This window comes from Ciconia boyciana, chromosome 3 (genome assembly GCF_034638445.1).
Source record: "Ciconia boyciana chromosome 3, ASM3463844v1, whole genome shotgun sequence".
In the NCBI taxonomy this organism is placed as follows: domain Eukaryota; kingdom Metazoa; phylum Chordata; class Aves; order Ciconiiformes; family Ciconiidae; genus Ciconia; species Ciconia boyciana.
In genome coordinates, this window is record NC_132936.1 from 114,762,542 (window position 1) to 114,783,190 (window position 20,649).

Sequence of the window (20,649 nt, forward strand, 5' to 3'; positions counted from 1 at the left end):
GTCTTTAATGGACATTTGTGGACTAGCATGTTAAATCTGCCAGTCTTCTGGGTCTGACCAGAATTCACTTCAGTCTCTACTGGCACAAAGTTAGTCCTTCTTTCAGCCCAGTAGATATCTCCACTATCCTTAGTCTTATTAGAAAACATTATTAATGGACAAGAAATAATCTTATCTAACTTGCTTAAAATTCTCCAATGCAAATAATTTGGATCAACGTGTTATCTGTATGGAACATTACCAGCAGCATTCCCCAATACTGAGAATTATAAACCAAGTTCAAATCACTTCTTCATCTCTCACTGGTAAACTGTGTGCATTCCCAGAAATTCTCATTTGAAGGCACATGAAACAAGAAAAGCCTGGTAGAGTGGGACAGTTCTGTTTCCACAACATACAAAAAAAAAAAAAAAAAGGTATTACAGAAAAATCCTGGTAACTCCTATGTGTCTTTCTGTTCCTTTGAACCACCAGGTGCCTTGATGCTCTTCAGTCAGACTGAGATGTGCACAAGGGAGTCCTAAATGTCCTTACTGCATGCTAGTTGCATGTCATGCCTTAGGTACCCAGCGCTGTCATTCACAAGCCCTGTCATAACAGCAGCTAGAGGCAGGAGAGGTTTCTACAAGATCCACAGCATAACCAGGTGACTGTCCTGCCAAGGGATATGCCATTTCTTGTCAGTTTACTGGCAAAGGAGCTTAGGGAGTTAGTCGGTGTGGCAATGAGCACTTCAGTTCTGACAAGGTCTGTAGCTACGCAGCAGTCTATGAAACAGAGCCCAGGGCATCATGCTCTCCAAAGCTAAAGAAGTCTGTCCTTTCTCTCTGTGAGGGTTGTTATCTTTAGTCTGACTCTTGCCTGTCCTTTCGCTCTGCTAGGCTTATTATCTTTAGTCTGACTGTTTTCTGAGAGAGAATCAGTTTTTATTTAAGTCACAGTCACCACATGGAGAAAAAAAGGAGGCTGCAGATTTGATATGTAACGGCACAGCTTCACCTCTGCTTGTAATCTCAGGCATCCCTTGTGTCTTTCAGAACTGCAAGGGCAGCTGGTTTGTAAAACACCCTTCTGCTATTCACAGCTTCACCATCCTTCATCTTCCAGTCTTGTAGCACTAGAAGTAATTCTGGCTCTCTCTGTCTTGCTCTTTGTATTTAGGTGATGAGTAGATCTTGCCATGTTTTTCTCCCCAATACCTCTCTAAGGTCATCCTTATTTTTCTGTTCACACAGTTCAGGTCTCCTTCTGTCCCACTTCTCCCATTTCTGTGCTAAGGGCAGTTCCCTTGCTTAGTGTCGCTGACCTTTCTAAATCCTCCTTCTGCTTCTCCTTCCTCCACTGGATTAAAGTTCTCATTCTGTGTTTTTTCAGAAGCCTCTTCCTTCTCTCCCACACCCTCCCCCAACTCTCTGCTCTTGGATCTTACCAAGTTGCCTGTTACCCTACAGTTCCATCAGCATTTTTCTCCTTTCACAAACACATTTGACCTTCCTTTGTCACTAACTTTCTCCTGGCCTGAATGGATTATAGATTAAATCATTATCATCTATTCTGCTTTTCCTGTAATGCCTGAAAGTTCTCCTCCACTCTCCCTATCTGCAAAGGCTCCTTAGTTACGCATTCCAAACCCAGCCTGGATAGTTTAGATCTGCTAATTTATGGACACTGACTGACTTGCTGTATGTACAGTACATGCACAAAGGCAACTGTCTTGATTAGCAGCTTTTTACTGAGAAGCCTGCTTACATTCAGAGCCTCTGGCATTAATAGAGGACAGGTGAATGTAGGGCATGCTGCAGAGAAGGGTAAACACTCTCCATACTAGGAACTTGCACTGGCACCTCAATGCACATCCCCACACAGAGGCAGTGTGTAGCAGCTGATGTTGCATGGCTGGCAGCACAACAGGGTTGAATGCAAATCCTAGACTGCTGCTGTAGCCCTTAGACCATTCTGCCTCTATGCTTTTGCCTAAGCAGGTCTTCTCTTCCAAGGGGAAGCAGCACAGTAGAAGGCAGCTGTGTTAGTCACCCAATTTTGCTCCTTTGTCTGCTGCTAAATTAAAAAAAAAATCAAATTCACTAAGGGCATATGAAAACAGAAAATATGTACTGGTAGAGTATGAACACTCAATGCTCACAAGTGTCCATGAGTGTGTTCAGGTCCCTGCATGACCTTTGGTCTGTGGAAAGCTCTTACAGATGTTGTGGTTGAGTATATGTCCTGGAGGACTTTGTTTAGAGGACCAAGATTTAAAAAAAAAAAAAAAACAAAAAGCCAAAAAAAAACCCAAACCACCCTGGGAATTAGGAGATGGCTCAGTCATATAAAGTTCATCAGAAGTAAAAGTATGTACATTGCAATATAATGCATGGACCCTGCATAAATGAATATTGACAAACAAGGGCTCTTAGGTATCTTGGATAAGCAGTTAGGGTTTGTGTATGCAGTAGGTTAGCCCATGATAATTCCTTTGGCTCAACTGTTCAGGATAGTTGAAATGCAAAGGTGACCTTGTAAAGATGTTTAAATATTTAAATTGATTTAAAATCCATACCTTGTTTTAATACTAGATAATTGCCAGGGCATATGGGCCCTTGCATTCCTTCAAACATTGCTTGTGTAGATTGTGAAAATGCAGCTGAAACTGTATCCTGGAAGAAAGCACAGAGCAACAGTGAAGGATGGGAAATCAATGTCATTGGTCAGATTTTGAGGTTCTCTGTGTTTACCCCCTACAGACTCAGTGCATGGTGGAAGAGGAGCAGAGAAATGGTGTCTGCCCCAGTTCCCCTGTTCGAGTGCCTCCAGAGTCCCCTACTGCACAAGTGCGCTCCCTAAGATACCGCCGTGTGAACAGCCCTGAGTCAGAACGCCTCTCCACTGCTGATGGCAAAGCAGATCTACATGAAAGAAGGTTTGCTCACCCTCTGTAGCCTCCTACTGCTTTTAGCAGTGTTTTGAGGATTGACTGTTGAGACCAACTTAATCATTAGATCAGCAGACACTGGAAGTTCATTTCTGGGTGGAGGTGTTCATGGGCTTTATGATCTTTCTGATGAGACACTCATGTCTGTTAATAAGGAGAGTTAGTGGGAAGGATTCTCATCCTGTCCCTGGATGGGAAGAACTCCACAGATGGAAGGGGGACATTTGCCAGATCAGAGATAATGCAAACAGTCACAAAGCTTTTGGCTGGCCTGAGGTGGGAGGGAAGAATGGGTCTTGTTAGGATACATACAGGGATGCATGTATTCTGGGAGCTAGCTGGCAGATCGTGATCTGGTGGGTTTCATTATTTCATTATTTTTCATTAATAGTAATAATAGTATTCATTTTTCAGCATATAGCATTGCACTTGTTTGCATGTGAAAAGTACACATTACACCCTGATTTTGAGGGTAATAGGAATACCTTCTCTCAGATCCACAGTAAAGAAATAAACAAAAAGCCAAGAATAATAAAAATAGTTAAAAGAAGATTTTTAAAGTATTGTGTGCTGGAGAACAGGCTTTACAAGACATGAGCCCTTGGTGCTGGTAACCCCCTTCACATCCTTTGTTACTCTGTCTTCCTCTTCCCATTGAAAGTCAGGGCATGGACTGTGGTTGCAGGACGTACTGGTGAAATGGCCCCCCTAAAAGAGGTAGGGGAGAGACAGGCCTTCTTCTCAGAGAAAATCTGACAGACTTCAGCCAAGAGGAACAGTCACAAGGAGACAGTAGCTGCAAACGAAGGAGGATCATAAAGAAGTAGAGAGAGGATGAGCCCCTAGCACTACCGCCAGTTTGTTAGGTACTGTTTTATTCTGGGTGGCTGGGGGAAGCTGTAATGCTTCTCTGTAATTGAGGAAATATTGTTTGTGTTGCTATTAATAATTTAGGGTTTGAATAACAAATCTTGGGTCTTGCTGCCTCTTCTTTTTCTTGCTCAGAAGAAAGGCTCTTTAAAATAGGAAGGGAAAAAAGCCATTTATAACAGTCAGCAACACTAGTCCTGTATATTCACTGAATGCTTTTAACTCCTTCCTTTATTTCTTCCACTCTTCCTTGTCTACTCAGCATCATGCTAACTTAATATAGAAGATGTGTATTATCCAAAACGCATCCCTTTCTCCTGCCTTCTTCCCTCAGCTCCTGTTTTTAAAATCAAGATCTTTTTTCATCTTCCAAGTAGCCTGCACCAAGTATGGTGCAAATACAATCTCACTCTGCCACACAGCCCTCTCTTTATTCTGTTTTCATCTATTCACAACACAGACCTGACTCCCAGCACTGGGACATTCTTCTGGCTTTCTGGAGTAAATTCTTACACGCCAGGAGTCTCTCCTCTGCTGGGGAATAGATGAAGACATTGGCTAAATCCAGTTTCTTTTATTTTTCTAGCAACAGCTCTTTAAAATCCAGTTCTTCTTCACACACACAGTATAGGCCATTTTTCATTCTTACTTTGCATACTTAGTGTTTCCTATTCACAATAATATATTTTTAAGACTAGCAAATACAGCCTTGCTTCTTTCAGATCCATCAGATGGGTTTTGTTCAGATCTTTGTTTTTGCTCGTGGCTTTCTCTGCGTCAACCATTGGTTCACCTCCTTCTCTAATTCCCCTTTCTTCATAAAAAATTTTTCATTTTTACTTGTAATTTTTTCCATCTCAGCTCTGACCTTCCACTGTGTTAGAGATACCCAGTTTTGCTTAGCAACCCTCACTGAATGGTCAGTCACTTCTCTGTTTCCCCTCATGCTTTCTCACACGTGGAAGGCTTTTCCCAGAAGAGTCTGCAAGGCTCCTGTATTGTCCTTGTTGAAATCCTTTTGTAAAACACACTGCAGCTGTCTTTTTCTGGGCAGCAGACACTCTGGCTTTGTGCAGCAAGCTGCTAGCCTCTGTGATAGACAGAGAAGCAAAGCAAGCAGCAGGTGCAGGCCAAATGGGAAGCATGGATCATAACACTGTGGAGCAGAAAGACAGAAGTGCCACTGGCTTTTCCAGTTGAGATGCTGCCAGGGCCATTGGGGCACAGGGAGCTTCCAGGGCCTCTTTGAAAGGTATTTCTGCATGGCTGCAGAAGCTGCTTCTATTTAGACTGTGAGCCACTGAACATTACACTAGCCTTTGTAAAAGGATACTTGCCATATCTCCTTCCTGCTCCTCCAAAGTATTATGGGGTCACCTATGAACAATGGGATCAAAGATTCTTGCTGTCTTCGAAGAACTCATGTGGCTGCCTTAGAGGCCTCAGTGGCTGCCATAGAGATAGCACAGCGCAGCTGAAGAGGTTATAGGAGCCCAGAAGGGACACTGTCAAGTCAGACAGTAGATTTAGGATTTAGAGGTGTTTGGGTTTTTTTGGTTTGGTTTGGTTTGTTTTTTTTTCACAAACCAGTAGAACTTACCAAAGGGGAAAGCGTATATTGGTGTTGTTGGGGGAAACTGGTTATCCTGTCATCTACAAGGAAGAGAGATGCTGAATTGGCTATCATACTGAAGCACTTTAGTGGGAACATCTTTATGCCATTGTAGGTTCTAAAGAAATATTTTTGCTTAAGCCTGTCTTTCTGAAGTGTACCAAGAAATGAGTGAGAAGGACTATACACATTTTCTCTCAATTCTTATGATCCCTAACTTTAACCACAAACCTGATGTATTTTTAATGGCTTCATGTTCTGTCTTTAGATCTCGAATGGATTTACCTGGGTCTCCATCACGGCTTGTATGCTCCTCCCAGCCAGCCCAGATGCTGTCCATTGATACTGGCCAGGCTGACCGGCAGGCAAGTGGTAGGATGGATGTGTCTGCTTCGGTGGAACATGAAGCCCTCAGCAATGCTTTCCGCTCAGTGCCACTCGCAGAGGAGGAGGACTTTGATAGCAAGGAGTGGGTTATCATTGATAAGGAGACAGAGCTGAAGGACTTTCACCCAGGTGCTGAGCCAAGCACCTCTGGAACCACAGATGAAGAGCCTGAGGAACTAAGACCTATTGAAGAGGGTGAGGAGAGAAGGCGCTTGGGGGCAGATGCTGTAGTCAGGCCGAAGACGCATGATGGGCGAAGTCGGGGTATGCAGCCTGTGACTGAGGAGGACAGTTCCCACAGACATGAAGGACCTTCTCAAACAGTATCTGATAGTAAACACGAACAGCAGACAGGAAGTCCAGCCCACTCCCCCCTACATTCAGCACCAGCTATCCGACAAAGGAGACGAGAATCTGAACCTACTGGTCCTCAGAGACAGGTAAGATCCCTGGGTCTGTATCTTGTTGCCTAGCGTAGCATCACCTTAGGAAACCTCAGCTGTTCTGGAGAAGTCTGTGATTCCAAGCATGGATGTTCTTGTGAAACTCTTTCTGACAGTGCTTGCAAATATTGTGAACACCTTAGAAGTGCTCCCTATAGCTAGTAACGTTGTCCCCTACTAAGGACACACTGTTATCAAGATCTTTCAGCTGTTTTGGCACAGGGAGAAGAGGAGAGCACAGTTGTGGTTGTGGGTATCTTTAATCAGTTCTCTTATTGCTCTCCCATGGTGTTTTGTTAATAACCTCTTAGTTGTATGGAGGTGTCACTAGCAAATCTTCACATAGTTTCTCAGCAGCAACAGCAGTGTATGGCAAGAGAATGCCATCTAGTCTAATCACACATCAGCACTGGGCAGGCCTGCAGTAATGCAAATCATAAAATAACTCCCTGAAATTAAACTTTCTTCTAAATACCTAATAAAAAGCGCAGAGTAACCAGCACACATGTCCCATCAACCTTACTTCAGTGACTGGCATTGTTGTTACCAGGTATTTGCTCACAGAAATGTTCTTTACCTACTGTGTTTTTTCCAGATAGTTGTAGAGGGCTTTTTTCTTTTGGTTCTACTTTCTTCTGTGGTCCTCTGAAGAAATAAAAAAGTTCAGTTTTTAGTGGGAGCTAATTTATTAGATTATGTGGAAAAACATGATATACTGTTAGGCTCAGAGTTCCTCTGTCATATCTAATCTTCATTTCTCAGACATTCAGAAGAAGGCTGTCCCAATGGTTACTGCAGGAGACAATAAAATTGCATGTTAATTAAGATCTGTCATGCACATGGGATCCATAAGTGCAGCAAAGAGCAGGCGAGTCTTGGGTCATGTACACAGTGATAACCTCCTATGGCAGGCGGTCGTGCAGTCTGCTTGTTCCCCTCTGGAAGATGGTAACTCCATCTCCCATTCTCTCTGGAGCTTATTCTCTAAGGGAGTGTTCAGTGGACTGGAGCATGTTAAAAGAACATCCGTCCGTTCAGGCCTTGCCCAGATTCTTCTCTTCTCTGGATCCCGGAGAGGTACAAGAAAAAAAGGACTGTTAGTTTTGGCAGCAAAACATGAATGATACAATAAACTGTTTTAAAAAAATCAAACCAAATCCTTGCCTGCCAGACAAGGTGTTCTTTGCTAAGGTGTATGAGACTGCACCATTTACAGGAAGGATAGAAATACTGACAGTAGGCACTAGTAGGACTGTCCTGCTGAGCGTGGAATAGTAGCAGTACATGCTTCTCATGGAGACTGCATCCAGTTGCAAGGTTCCTAGGTGGTGGTGGTTGCTGTATAAAGCCAATATGTTGAATGCCCCAGATATCTAGAGATTGCATAGGCAAGATCGGCAGAGTTGGAAGGGTCTGTGTCTGAATTTGCTCTGTCTGTACACTTATTAGGCTGATCAGTGCAAGATGTGCAAGATCTGCAAGATATGATGAACGTGGCAAGAGCCAGCTGGTAAGAACCAGCAGGGACACTTTACTGACATATTTAGCTTAGCTAAAGAAGGCTGCAGGTGCCTTCTTGGCCATAGCACGTAATATTGCTATGTGAAATGACTGGGAGAGTTGTGTATGATGCAGTACGAAGGCTGCTTATCACTGCACAGTGACAGTTAAAAAGCAGGCAAAAAAGGTAAAGTAACAGGATTGTGGGTGATCACTGCTAATATATTAGACAGCCTTGGTTCTCCAGCAGACTGTGCACTTTTTTGCCCCTATGTTCTGAAATACCCTCTAGTTACTCCTGAGCCTAGCTTTGTACATACAGACCAACACTGGACTTCTTTGGCCAGGATTTAGTTGTGCTTCCTTTGATGTCTGGATCCTTCAGTTGCCTCTATATAAACAGCTTTGCAGTGACATTCATATTTTTCCATTTGCTGTCACAAAACCAACTGCTAACTCTCAAAGGAAAAATGACTTGGTGCCTAAAGGAAAGCAGAAGCCTGTTCTCCTTAGGTACAGCAGAGATGGACAGACAGTTGGTTGGGACGCTAATAAGTTGACCAAGGACTTAATTAATGAAAATACTGAAGGTCTCACTAGCAATGACAGATGTGTGCCATAGCTCAGGCTTGGGCTTCCTCTGGGTTTGACTGAAACTGTGATTAGATTGTGTGTGTGAGTAAATCTTCCTTATCTTTGAATATGAACTGAGCCTTTAAGATAGGTAAAAATGTCACTAAATGCAGAACTACCTTGACTAAGGTTATAGGCCTTGTTGTACCAATTTGGGACCTCATTCTGGTCTCCCAAAAACTGGTGGTCATCCACTGATGTCAGTAGAGTACTAACTGAGAGCAAATGGGTAATCCCTGTTCTAATGCTTTCTTCTGTTCCTCCATTCTCTGACACCAATATATAAGCCATTACTTGTTCCTGGCAAAAAGACAGTGACCTCTGAATTATCATAGAATCACAGCATGGTTGAGGTTGGAAGGGACCTCTGGAGATCATCTAGTCCCACCCTCTGCTCCAAGATGGATCAACTAGAGCAGGTTGCTCAGGACAGTGTCCAATCAGACTATCTCTGAGGATGGAGATTCCACAGCCTCTCCAGGCAACCTGTTCCAGCGTTGAATCACCCTTATGGTAAAAAAACTTTTTCTTATGTTTAAATGGAACTTCTTGTATTTCAGTATCTGCCCATTTCTTCTTGTCTTTTCACTGGGCACCACTAAGAAGAGTCTGGATCCATCTTCTTTTTCCTATCAGGTATTTATAAATATTGATAAGAACCCCCCTGAGCCTTCTCTTCTCCAGACCAAACAGTCTCAGCTCTCTTAACCTTTCCTCAAATGAGAGGTGCTCCAGTCCCTTCATCATCTTTGTGATCCTTCACTGGACTATATCCATGTCTCTCTTGTACTGGGCAGCACAGAACTGGAACGTGGCACTCCAGGTGTGGCCTCACCAGTGCTGAGTAGAGTGGAAGGACCACCTCCCTCAACCTGCTGGCAACAGTCCTCCTAATGCAGCCCAGGAGGCTGTTGGCCCTTTTTGCCACAAAGGCATCTTGCTGGCTTGTGTTCAGCTTAGTGTCCACTAGGACCTCCAGGTACTTCTCTGTCAAACTGCTTTCCAGACAGTTGGCCCCCAGCATGTACCGTTCCTCCCCAGGTGCAGGACTTTGCAGTTCCCTTTGTTGAACTTCATGAAATTCCCTTTTGCCCATTTCACCAGCCTATCCAGGCACCTCTCAATATCAGCAGAACCCTCTGGTGTGTCCCAGTTTTGTATTATCTGTGAACCTGCTGAGGGTACACTCTGTCCCATCATCCAGGTCATTAATGAAGTTGTTAAACAGCAATGGCCCCAGTATCAACCCCTGGCTACACCACTAGTGACTGGCCTCCAGCTGGACTTTGTTTCCCTAAGCACAATTCTTTGAGCCCAGCAGCTCAGCCAGTTTTCAGTCCAACTCACTGTCTACTTATCTAGCCCATATTTAATCATTTCGTCTATGAGGATGTTATGGGAGACAGTGTCAAAAACCTTACTAAAGTTGAGGTAAACAACCTCCCACCCAGTCATCTCACAGAAAGCTATCAGTTTCATCAGGCATGATTTCCCCTTCATATATCCATGCTGACTGCTCTCAGTCACCACCTTCTCCTTCATATGTTTGGAAGTGGCTTCTAGGAGGATTTGCTCCATGCCCTTTCCAGGCTGACCAACCCGTAGTTCCCTGACTTATCCTCATTTAGAGCTCAGATGTTTGTTCAAATGTATGAACCTGTTGGAAGAAAGATACTGTAGTGCAAGTGTTGAGGGATGATGGTGTCCTTGTGAAACTGTGTGGGTGTAAGAGGGAGCACAGTATGAACAGATGCTGCTGTGGGGAAAGTCAAGTACAGAGGAGGCTCTGAATAGCCTGGGGGAATTTCTGACCCAAATATTCTCACATATTAGATATCTCCCAGTTTCAGCTGACAAGAAGACAGCTGCAGTGGAGCATAGACCTCATGGAAAGCCCTGGTATAGAGGGAGAACAGGTCTGTCGTGAAACTGTGTGCTGTTCAAGCCCTTCTGACTGTGCACCCAGCAAGCTGTTTAACAGAGCTCTTAGGGTTTACATTAATGTATGCATTTCAGGAATGTACTAATAAATCTCTGCTTGTTTTTATGCACTAATGTGCAGATAAAGCTATAGAAATAGCTAAAAATGAGTGGAAAAAAGATTGAACCTGCACTTCTGTTTACATATTAATCCTGACATAGGATTGCTGTAATTGTTGCAAATCATTTATATCCACACCTAGCAATATAATTTAAAAATCTGTCGAGTTCTTAAATATGCTGAGTAAATTCACTGACACTTGACAGAGATGGCAACTTACTGCTGTCTTCTGCATTGGAAAGAAATACAAATGTTCATACATTTATGAGTTTTAGCAATTACTTCTGACTGTAGGTCTGTGCTCATAGGTGTTTCTTGACTCTGAATCTCCCTTGCTGCTAGTGCAATTGGCATTGTACAAAATGTTTTGAGACTTGCCTGCCTAAAACATGCCTGTCCAAATGATGTCACATCTAAAAAACACAAGAAAAGTGAAGCAATAGTGGGAGATCATATTAACTCTTCCTTGCATATATTCTGCAGAGTTCAGAGAGCATTTTGCTTACACTGTGTCTTACAGTCCTATCTCCCAGAACCAAGAGTTCACCTTTTAGAAAAGGTCCCAATGTGAAGTGGCACTGGTGTATTTTTCTCAACAACTTAGCTGCGTAGTTAGAATCACTCTTAAAAAAACCTCCCTTGGTGCTATATTAGGCCTCTTTCCTCCCACAGCCAGCCCTCCACAGCCAGAAGAATGCCACAAATGGACTTATCTAAAGTTGTCCATGTCTTGACCCTGAGAGGGCAGCAGCTGTGGAGCCCTTCCCAGCCATACTGCGCCATTGGCATCTTTGCTGAGAGATCACGCAAGGCTGCTCAGCGTGAGGAACTGTGTTGGTAATAGCGTGGGTAAGACAGGAGGCAGTCAGAAGCACATTGCACAGGCTGCCTGGGCCAGCTTCATCTGGGGGTCCAACTTTACCTATAATCACTGGTTTTCTTCTGTACAAAAACTGTGCTGAGACCCTCACTGAGCAAGAAAATATTCTCTGTTCTGGTGCTGAGCCCACGGGTGCCCCCATGCTCCTAAACATCAGCATTGCCGCATCTGCGGGATGCTATAGTTATGATGTTGCCTGATACCCTTGGGAGCAGCACAGCTGGTCAAGGGATGACCACTTCAGTGACCCAGTATGCTGTTCTCTTCCTCCATTGATTTGAGTTGGTGATGTTTATTCCTTGGAAAGGGACGCAGAGACACAGGAGAGGGCTGCCTCACAACAAGGACAGGACTCTAGCATTTTGGGTGATCTGTACTGCCTCTCTGGTTCATGTGGTGTAGAGCCCTGGTTGCCCCAGGTCTGTTACCTGGAAGAACTCTGTTTGATTTGCACTGAGGACTGAAAGCTGAGCAGGGCTTTCTCTGGGTTATATTTTTGGGCCCGGTGGCCTCTGTGGCCCCAGACCCTGGAGCAGTGATGAGGAAAATCCTCGTCACTCCCAGAGTGCCTATAGACAGCAGGAGGAGAGGACAGAAACTACAACGTCACTGGCTCTGAGGCAGAAAGAAGAAAAGCTGGGCTGAAATAATCGAGCAACGGGTAGAAGCAAGACACAGCAGGCTCTCGGGTTTATAACCTTGAGCAGAAGAGGAAAGCTAGGGGAAGAAGGCAGCAGGAAAAATAAGATATGAAAAGGTGCTATGTGTCTTGGTTTCCTCTCCCTTCTACAGCATCATCTGTGGGCTGCTCTAAGGGGACCTGAGGGACTATTTCTCAGTGGTGAGAAATGGGCATTTGCAGAAGAGGGGTAGACTCTCATTGCCCCTCACTCAGTGTAATTCCTGTTGAGCTGCGCTTGGTACCTGTTGCAGATGATGCAATTCTTTGACATTCAGCTCCTCCAGCTTCCCTCTGCATGAGAAGAGCTTGCCACCTGATGAAGAAGGATGTGTGTAGAGTTGGCCTCTGTCTCTTGTGCTCTTTAGATTCAGGGTCCCTGTCCATCCATGTGTTAGGAATAAAGGATCAGCAAAAGGGTGCTACTATAGGAGAAATAATGCTCACACATGCTCGTTATATATATACAGGTCATCACAATCAAAACCTGAAGCTCAGTAGAAATTCCTAATTACATTTTATGTCTTTAAAATATATTGAGCTCTATCAACGTCACATTCTTCTGGGACTTCACATGAGAGGTGTCATACTGCTCCTGTCCAAACAGAGCAGAATAGGCTTGATGGCAGGTGGTCAAGGCTGATTGCTGCCAAGGGCAGAGGCATAAATGGGGGCAGCACCTCCAGTATTGACTGTGTAATTTAAGCATTAGAGCATCAGTGAATAAAAGTGGCATGTCTGTAACCTCAGCTTCAGCCAGGAGGCAGCAATACCTAAGTACACTTGCTGGGGGGGTGTTGCAATTTGCCCCTTCATGGCCTGGGCAAGGTCTTTGGTCCTGTGCTGTAAAGGAGGTCCTTATGGGTAGTTGGAGTGATCTTTTTTGATCTGAGAAGTCTTTACCATGTTGGGATGATATATACATTGGAAATCATACAATATGCTGAGCCCAAACATGGAGCAAAAAGTAATAATAAGAATTCCAGTATACTTAGTTGTGCAGCCTACAAATAGTACACCCAGGACTGAATTTCTACACCATTTATGCAAAGAAGAGATGGTTGTCTTTATGCTGTCTAGAATTTCTTTGTCTCTCTCAAATACTCTCTATGACAGCATTACATTATTATTATCTGAGAGTCTGATATATGCAGTGACATGCAGTATATTTAGGATTGTGAATAATTGCTTTTCACATTTAATGCCTGCCACAAGCTGAGTAGTTCTCAGATGCTTATGAAGATAAGATACCCGTCTCAAAGCACTGCAAAGATATTGAAGGTGACAGGAAGGAGATGAGACTGGATGAAGTTCAGCTCTTTTTCTCATATCATTTGCAAGGGCAATATCTCTAGTAAGGTAAGGAGAGCAGTGTTGGGTTAAGAAAATACAATATTGCCTTTTCACATTTCCCTATTACATTTTGAAATGTGCAGAGGCTTCCTGAAAAGAAATGCAGCACAAGGAAGGGAATTTATTTGAAAGGAAAAATGTAATTCCAGGAAAAATGGTCTGGTTTTGGAAATTGAGGTTGCTGACCCCTGTGAAAGCACTAGTTTCATAGCAGAGGTAGAAAGGGGAGGAAGGGCTTAGCATTTTCAGGGTGAAGAATCTGAAGTCTTTCCCGTAATGCCTCTCTCTTCCATTCAGTGCGTAAAGGGAAGGTAGGGACTGCGATCTCATCCTGGCACAAGCTGTCCTCAGTGAGTATACTTTCCTCCCTCCCCTGGCCACCCCACGATCACAGAAGCAGAAAAGGGACCTAAGAGTGCACCTTCTCTTCATGTCCTCCCGTGGCTCTGTGTTTTCAATTTCTCACTGAAAGGAGAATTATACTCTGCCTGCCTTTCCAGCTGCTGACTGTCCTCTGCTTACCAAAACTGGAAGCATTAACACTCCCCCTGCAGGTACTCAATATAAAAGTGTATCAGGAGACCAGCAGTGTAAGTGTGAGAAAAGGAAAGTCCACTAACAGCCCCCAAAGTTGTCTTTGCAAATCCATGGAGCAAGTTTTAATAAGACTCATTGAAGGAGCCCCTGAGAATCCCTTGCTTTTAAATACATATAATCATTTTAGCACCAGGTGTTTCACCTTTTCTTGTACACATGGTTTCCAAGTGTGTTCAGAGTTTGACTGTTACCTATATGCAAGATGTATGAATAGCCTAATGACATGTCAAGATGAGTGATGCCAGAGGAACAGAGAGGTGAGGCATGTGGCCTGAAGAGCCAGAGGAGGGGACTGACATAGCAGAGCCTGACACTGCCAGTGTCGCTCATGTCTGCGTGTGACTGGGGAGAGCGTGGCAGGCCCCCTGTAATGGCAGGGTCCCATGGTGCCCGTAGGATCCCTGGGAATTTATAGACACAGAGCAGTAAGTAAGCCCCGCGTAGAGCAAAAGCATTTTTCATCCGCCGGCGAAGATGTCTGCAGCATGCGCATCACAAACCAGGGGCGAGTCAAGTCTTTGCCTGACACGTTTTCCTCCACTCTTCTTGGTCTTTTTCAGTTGGAGGAGGACAGGCCTTCTCAGCACTCCCTCCCGAGGTACAGCCCCCTGAGAAGACTGGCGTCCTCCGTTTTCTCCTCCTCAACCCTGGAGACAGAACACTACCCTCATGTTGGTGGCACTTTCATACAGCGCAGCCGTTCAGCGGAGAGCAGTCCCGTTCGCATGCCCCACCGCAGGCACATGCCCCTCACGGCAGGAAACCACAGACTCATGCCTTCCGTCCTCCGCATTTCCAGGTCCCAGCTCCAGCAGGTGTGGGCCCGCTTCACACACAAAACATAGCCTGTTCAGGGAAGCAGCAGCCTCCATAATGCAATAATAGATCCCACCTGCCCACAATGTGTCACCACTTAATGCAATATTGAATCCCAGACAACACTGGCCTAAGGTACTGTAACTTCCAAAGCCCCTGCAACCAGACCCCGCAGAGACTGAAAACATCTGCCTTTCTAAACCTCCCAGCAACCTGGGCGAGGGGCAGCAGCATGGCCGAAGATGAGAACACAGATGGTGAACGTGTGATGTGTGAAAGAGGTGGATGCCAGGGCTCATCTCAGAGACTTGCTCGCGTGTCCTGCAGCCTTGGGGTAGGAAGTGCAGGGCTGCCTCACTGAACACATGCAATCAAGCCACAAACATTGTAAAATTATGACTGGAGTGGAGAGACTGTGGAGGTATCAGCAAGCGTTACCTTCCCCGGGCAAATCGGTTCAAGCATCTTTGTTGGTATCTTACACTGGGCCAAATCTGTAGGCAGTTTTACTCCATCTAGATACAGGCAGATTCCCACTGGAAGCTCACCTGAGGCAGGACCTCAGGATTTGTCCCTCTTGTGGAGTTACGATCGTGTATCTCTTTGTTGCTTTGGCTTTGGAAATCCCCTTGCTTTTGTTGCAGTTTGGTTTCCATACAGTGACCACATATTTCTGTCTCTCTGGCTTTGCCTCTGTTAAGTGACAGTGGACCTGTTTGTCTGCTCTCCACTCCTAAGCTGCTCCAAATCTACCTGCCTTCCCCCAGAGGCACTGACTGTCGAGAGCTGGATAGCAAGGATTTTCTTACTGATCCAGCTGTTTCTGAATTCCAGAAATTTTAGGCACCTGCAGCTTTTCAGTGGCAGAGCAGCCCTGCTTCTTGGCCTTGCTTGGAAATGGCTGTGATAACATCTCACTTGAGAAATAAACTGGCCTCAGCACTTGGTATGCAGAGTCCCTGGAGCCCTTGTCTAAAACTGACTTGAATCTCAGAGGAAAAGGGAGATCAAAGTTAATTTAAATTGTCATAAGTATCCTTATTTCCCGGGTTTGCAGGCATATATTGCCCTTCTCAGTATAACTGCAGTGTAAAACACCAGGCTGTATGAAGACCTTCTGTAGTTAAGTGAATGTAGTAACTGTCTTCTATTGAAATGAGCCTTTGGTTCGGTCTTCTGGGAGAAGAGGCAGTATGGATGTTAAGGTTAAAGAAGAAGGGGTCATTGCTGGTGCTCAGGGCTTTAGGGAAGAGCGAGTCCAGAGTAAAATACTCTGCAGAAAGTATATAAGCACAGGATAGACAAGAAAACCTATAGAAAGCTCAGGCAGATGTGAAAATGCCATGGGATAAGTATGGGTGTTGGAAGAAAGTTGTGACACAGAGGTATTATTGCATAGGTAGGGTGTTTCCAGTGGAGTTACAATGAACGCTTCCTTCCAAATACTGATTTCTGTAGGTATAGCTGCCCTGCCTGAGGCTCCTTTAATATCAGATTCACCCTTCTATAAGCCACCCCAGACAGGGTGGGTGGTGCTTTCTGAAGCTCGTAGGACCTGGCCCAGTGGGTCTGCATGCCACAGGACATGCTCAGGCAGGCTGGGCGTGTGCTGCCTCCTGCCTGCCCACAGAGCATCCTGGTGGGTGCAGGGATGGAGATGGAGGGGGCAACACACCCTCCTTGAGAAGACTCAGCATAGGCATGACCAGTTTCTTCCCACAGTTATTCTTGAATCAGTGACATCAATTTCTTTTTATTTGCCCCAAGAACATGAGTAAACAGGACACTTCACTGCCCAGCCAAAATTTTTATCTGCAATTTGTTGATCAGTTTTATTTTTAAAAAAGGTACTGGGCATTGCCAGAAATACTTGGACTGAAATAACCAGTAGCCTAATCCTATTTGGCAGTTCTTATCTTGCCAAGCACAGAAACCAGGAAGAGCTTTGCTTTTCTTAAAGTGACATGAGAAGGGATGATCTCCTTAAGAAGACTCTGCTCTGATGTTATTTTTTCCATGTTCAGTAGAGACTTTAATAGAAGGGCAGATTCCAGAGAAAATGGAATTTGTGGAAGAAGTAGATTTAAAATCAGTAGTTCTTAGTAATTTTTAGTTCATCAGTGAACACTGATGTTCACTTTTCAAGGTCAATTTTAGGAACAAAAATTTCTACTGTTCTATTTTTTAAAAAAACAAATTTTAGTTTTGCCAGTGAGAAAAGGGAACAAACAGGATAACTGGGTATTTATAAACTTTAACCTGCCCGTTTCAGACAAAAACAATGACTAGTTGATAAGTAGCTCCATGCATAAAATTTAAAGGGCAGTAATCTATCTAATGCTACTCCATGATTATGGTTATATGTAGAACTGTTCTTGCCAAGTAAACTTAAGACTGTTCTTCTAAGTTCGAAAGTCTGGTTGATGAAGATGGTTGATTTATATAGACTTCACTAAGACTTTCTTCTTGTTAAAATTATTAATAAATTGAAAACCAACTAACCAAACAAAATATGTTTATATGTTGGTATCTCTTACAAGTGGGGATGTTTCTGATTAGGACTCCTGATCTCCTGCCCTTAGCTCAGCGCTATTCCATGCCTTTAGTGGCTGTCAAGAAGAAAAAAGAAATCACTGAGGAGAGGGTTTGCAGTGACAGGAACATGGGTGGCTTGCTAAAATAATACTGGTAAGCCAGCTCTGCAGAAAGATCTGGATTGCTTGATAAGCTGCTTGCATTCAAACTAATTATTGCATTCAGCCAGGGACAAGGTCATGTTTTGAGTATGAAGAATATAGGTCACATGCACAGAGTGGGAGAAACTGTGCCCTGGGAGGTGCTGTCTCCCAAAATTAGGTGGGAGTTAGGGGAAATAATTAGCTGCATGTAAGTTCTCATTATGCTGCTATAGCAAAAAAAAAAAAAATTTCTTCTTTGATGTATCAGCAGGAAAATGAAGATGTGAGCAGAGGGGAGATCTTTTGTTCTGGTGAGATCACTACCAGACATCATATCCAAGTCTTGTATGGAAATTTTTTTCAAAACCTAAAAAAGGAGAAGTGATACAAGAATTGTTTGATTCTGTAAAATCTGCCTTGTAGAATGAGCTTGAAGAAATGCAGTCTGTCTTTAAAGACAAAACTAAAAAGTGACATGACTGCTGTTAGGAGTACCTGCCTGAAGAGAGCAAGACAGGTTTTTAATCTGCCAGGCAAAGATATGGGTCTAGGTGCTGGAAGATAAAGTAACAAAGGTCGAACTAGAAGTAAGATGCTCATTTTAAAGACATAGGTGGGTGGTAAACTGCTGAAATACATTATTAAAAGACACTGAATTCTTCACTGTTCAGATTCTGTAAGGTGGGATATTGATTTCTAAACCAGTCCTATTAAACCATCAAATTTGGGCTCTATACCAGAATAATTGGACATGTTGCTGTCACCTGGGTTTTATGGGAAGTTTTATTTCATGATCAATATGGCTTCTACAATTGAATTCTGAACAAACTAATTGGTGCTAATGGCTGCAATCCTGATGTTATGGTAGTATGCAAAGAGTATTAAAAATAGTCAATTTGCAGATTTTTTTAACATCTTCATCTAATGCTGTAATAATTACTATGGAATCCACGTATTGTTGAGGAACAGTTGGCAAATTAAAGAAATGTGAAAATAGCTCTCTTTATATATATGGAAATGTAATAAATTAACATTAAAACTAGTTACAGTGCAATTCTAAAAAACCTCTGTAGATTACATTTATATTGCATTTATTTATTGTGTTTCATTTATAATGACTGCAATTATAAATGTAAATATGTCCAAAATCAGTTGTCAAAAAAACCCCAACTGGAAAGCTCAAAGGAAATGGCAAGCAGCCATTTTCCATTGAAGGCTGTGCTTTTGTGGTCGAGTTAGGGGAACAGAAGTGTTGGTTCTCTGAAAGGTACCCTCCTACCCCCACCCCATCCCATCCAGCACTTTCAGCCCTTTCCCCTGTGCCAGTGCCGGCATTCGTGTGGCTGCATGGACCAGCACAGGGAGAAGGAAAGTCGTTTTCAGCTTTGCTTCATTTCCTGCTTTGGTTCACTGTCCATTTGCACAACTGACAGCACTAGCAAGCCAGGGTCAGCAGGGCAAAAAACAACTGATGGAGGGCTGTCGACGCGAAAAGTGATCACAAGGCTATGGGCTGAAAACTTAGTTGCCCTAGTTATTTTTCCTTTTATGTTTGATAAGGTTCCTTAAATTCTTCAGCTGGGATAAGTCAGTGTAAGTCAAGACTAGTGAAATAAAATTCCCTTTCAGTATCAGACTCTTAGGCAAACTGTGTTAATCAGAAGGGTCCAAGAACAGGGTTTGCGTCCTGAAAGAGATGTTCTTGTTTTTACTTCCCATTGTACATAGCACTTGTTCTCCTCAGAATCCAAAATGAGGATTGAAATGAGCACACTTGCCACTCCTTTACGATACAGAGATCATTAGCATCAGAAGGACAGGTAGCTGTTGCTAGGATCTCATGCTCTACTTCAGTGAGCAAATGCACATCAATTGTATATACATACAAAAGCCATCTTTTTATATCTTTGTCTCTTGGCTCCTTTCACTTTCTTTCTATGCAGAATGGGAGATGTTTCCAATTTATCACTCTCTCCCCAGCCTCCTTCCCACAGGAAGGAGCTAATGAGATGTGATTTCTGTGAAAACTGTAATGAATACTGTAAATGCTTGGGTTAAACTAGCATGAATTAGGTAAATGTAGTTATGCCAGCACACATTCACTTTCAGTGGAGAAGGTTTTGGTGGGAGGGCGTTGGCTGAAAATAAGCTATACTGACAAAGGTGCAATTTTGCAGGTGCCAGTGCATCTGCATTAGGGGTATCCTGTTGATATACCCATGTTGACAAAGTGCCTGGTGTGAACCTGACTTTGTCCACCATTCCCATACTTTTTTGCCAGTGTTGAGGGGCAGGTAAATGGAAGAGTTATGTTGCATCACCTCTTTTACTGTTTAAAGTCTCTTTTGTTACAGTGATGGCAGAATGTAAGATAGAAACGCCCTGTAAGACAGCCATATGGGTGATATAATCCCATCCCTGTGCTACCTCTTAATGATGAAAAGTATCTCTTGCTCTTCCATTCCTTCTCTTTGTTGTGGGTCTGAACCTGGACATTGTGGTGGTCAATGCTGCTGCAAGACTGTTGCTCTGAAAGGGACAAACTGGTTCAAAGTTATATTTGTTGGGCTAAGTGTCTTTGTGATTCCTACAGACTTCCAACCTGGACTGATGCTTTCCTTTCCACATGACAGATGTTGACTCTAAGACCTTTCCTTCAGCTCCTTTCCTGTAGCTCATGTGATGATTATTTAAGGGTCCCCAAGGACAGAGGCAGATCTTGTGGGATAACAAGCCCACCTCTCAAATCCTCTGTCCAAATGACTTTTGAGGAGTGTATAGGAAGCTGCTCTAGCTGCCTTTCAGTTACTAGGTACTCAGCTGAGGGTGAGAGTTTGAGCGCACCTTCTCCCTTCCAGTGCTGGGAGGCAGCAGGCACCACCTGAGCTGTGAAGGATGTTGTCAGTTGCCACCTCCCCAGCCCAGGATGAAGAAGCTGTACTTGGACAGTTGGCCTCCAGACTGGATTGAGATAAGGCACCTGACTCCAGGACTGGCTGACGTTCTCCTCTGGGATCTCGTCCATTGCTCCATAAGCAGAGATATTGCTGCTTAGCTGCCACCCAATTAGCTTATATTTAAATCTGAATCAGGATGCAAGAACAACAGCAGTCAGCTGTAGCCCTGAGCTGTTGGTAGGCTTCATATACAATGTGATGAGGAGGCAGAACCCCCTCATCTTCACCTCACTGCTTGAGAAGCTCTCTTACATCTAGTTGCCTCTTTGTT

The 20,649-nt window shown here is 43.8% G+C and overlaps 1 protein-coding gene across 4 annotated transcripts in view; it reads left to right on the forward strand.

The window, feature by feature from the left end:
* Positions 1–20,649, forward strand: part of TTBK1 (tau tubulin kinase 1) — a 118,277-nt gene that overhangs the window by 74,608 nt on the left and 23,020 nt on the right. For 3 of the 4 annotated variants that reach the window (XM_072857151.1, XM_072857152.1, XM_072857153.1), the window contains 2 exons: positions 2,745–2,920; positions 5,683–6,241. In XM_072857151.1, coding sequence (XP_072713252.1) covers positions 2,745–2,920; positions 5,683–6,241 — 735 coding nt within the window. Of the gene's footprint in view, positions 1–2,744; positions 2,921–5,682; positions 6,242–14,487; positions 14,743–20,649 lie in introns of all 4 variants that reach the window. The other variant, XM_072857154.1, reaches the window with a different exon arrangement.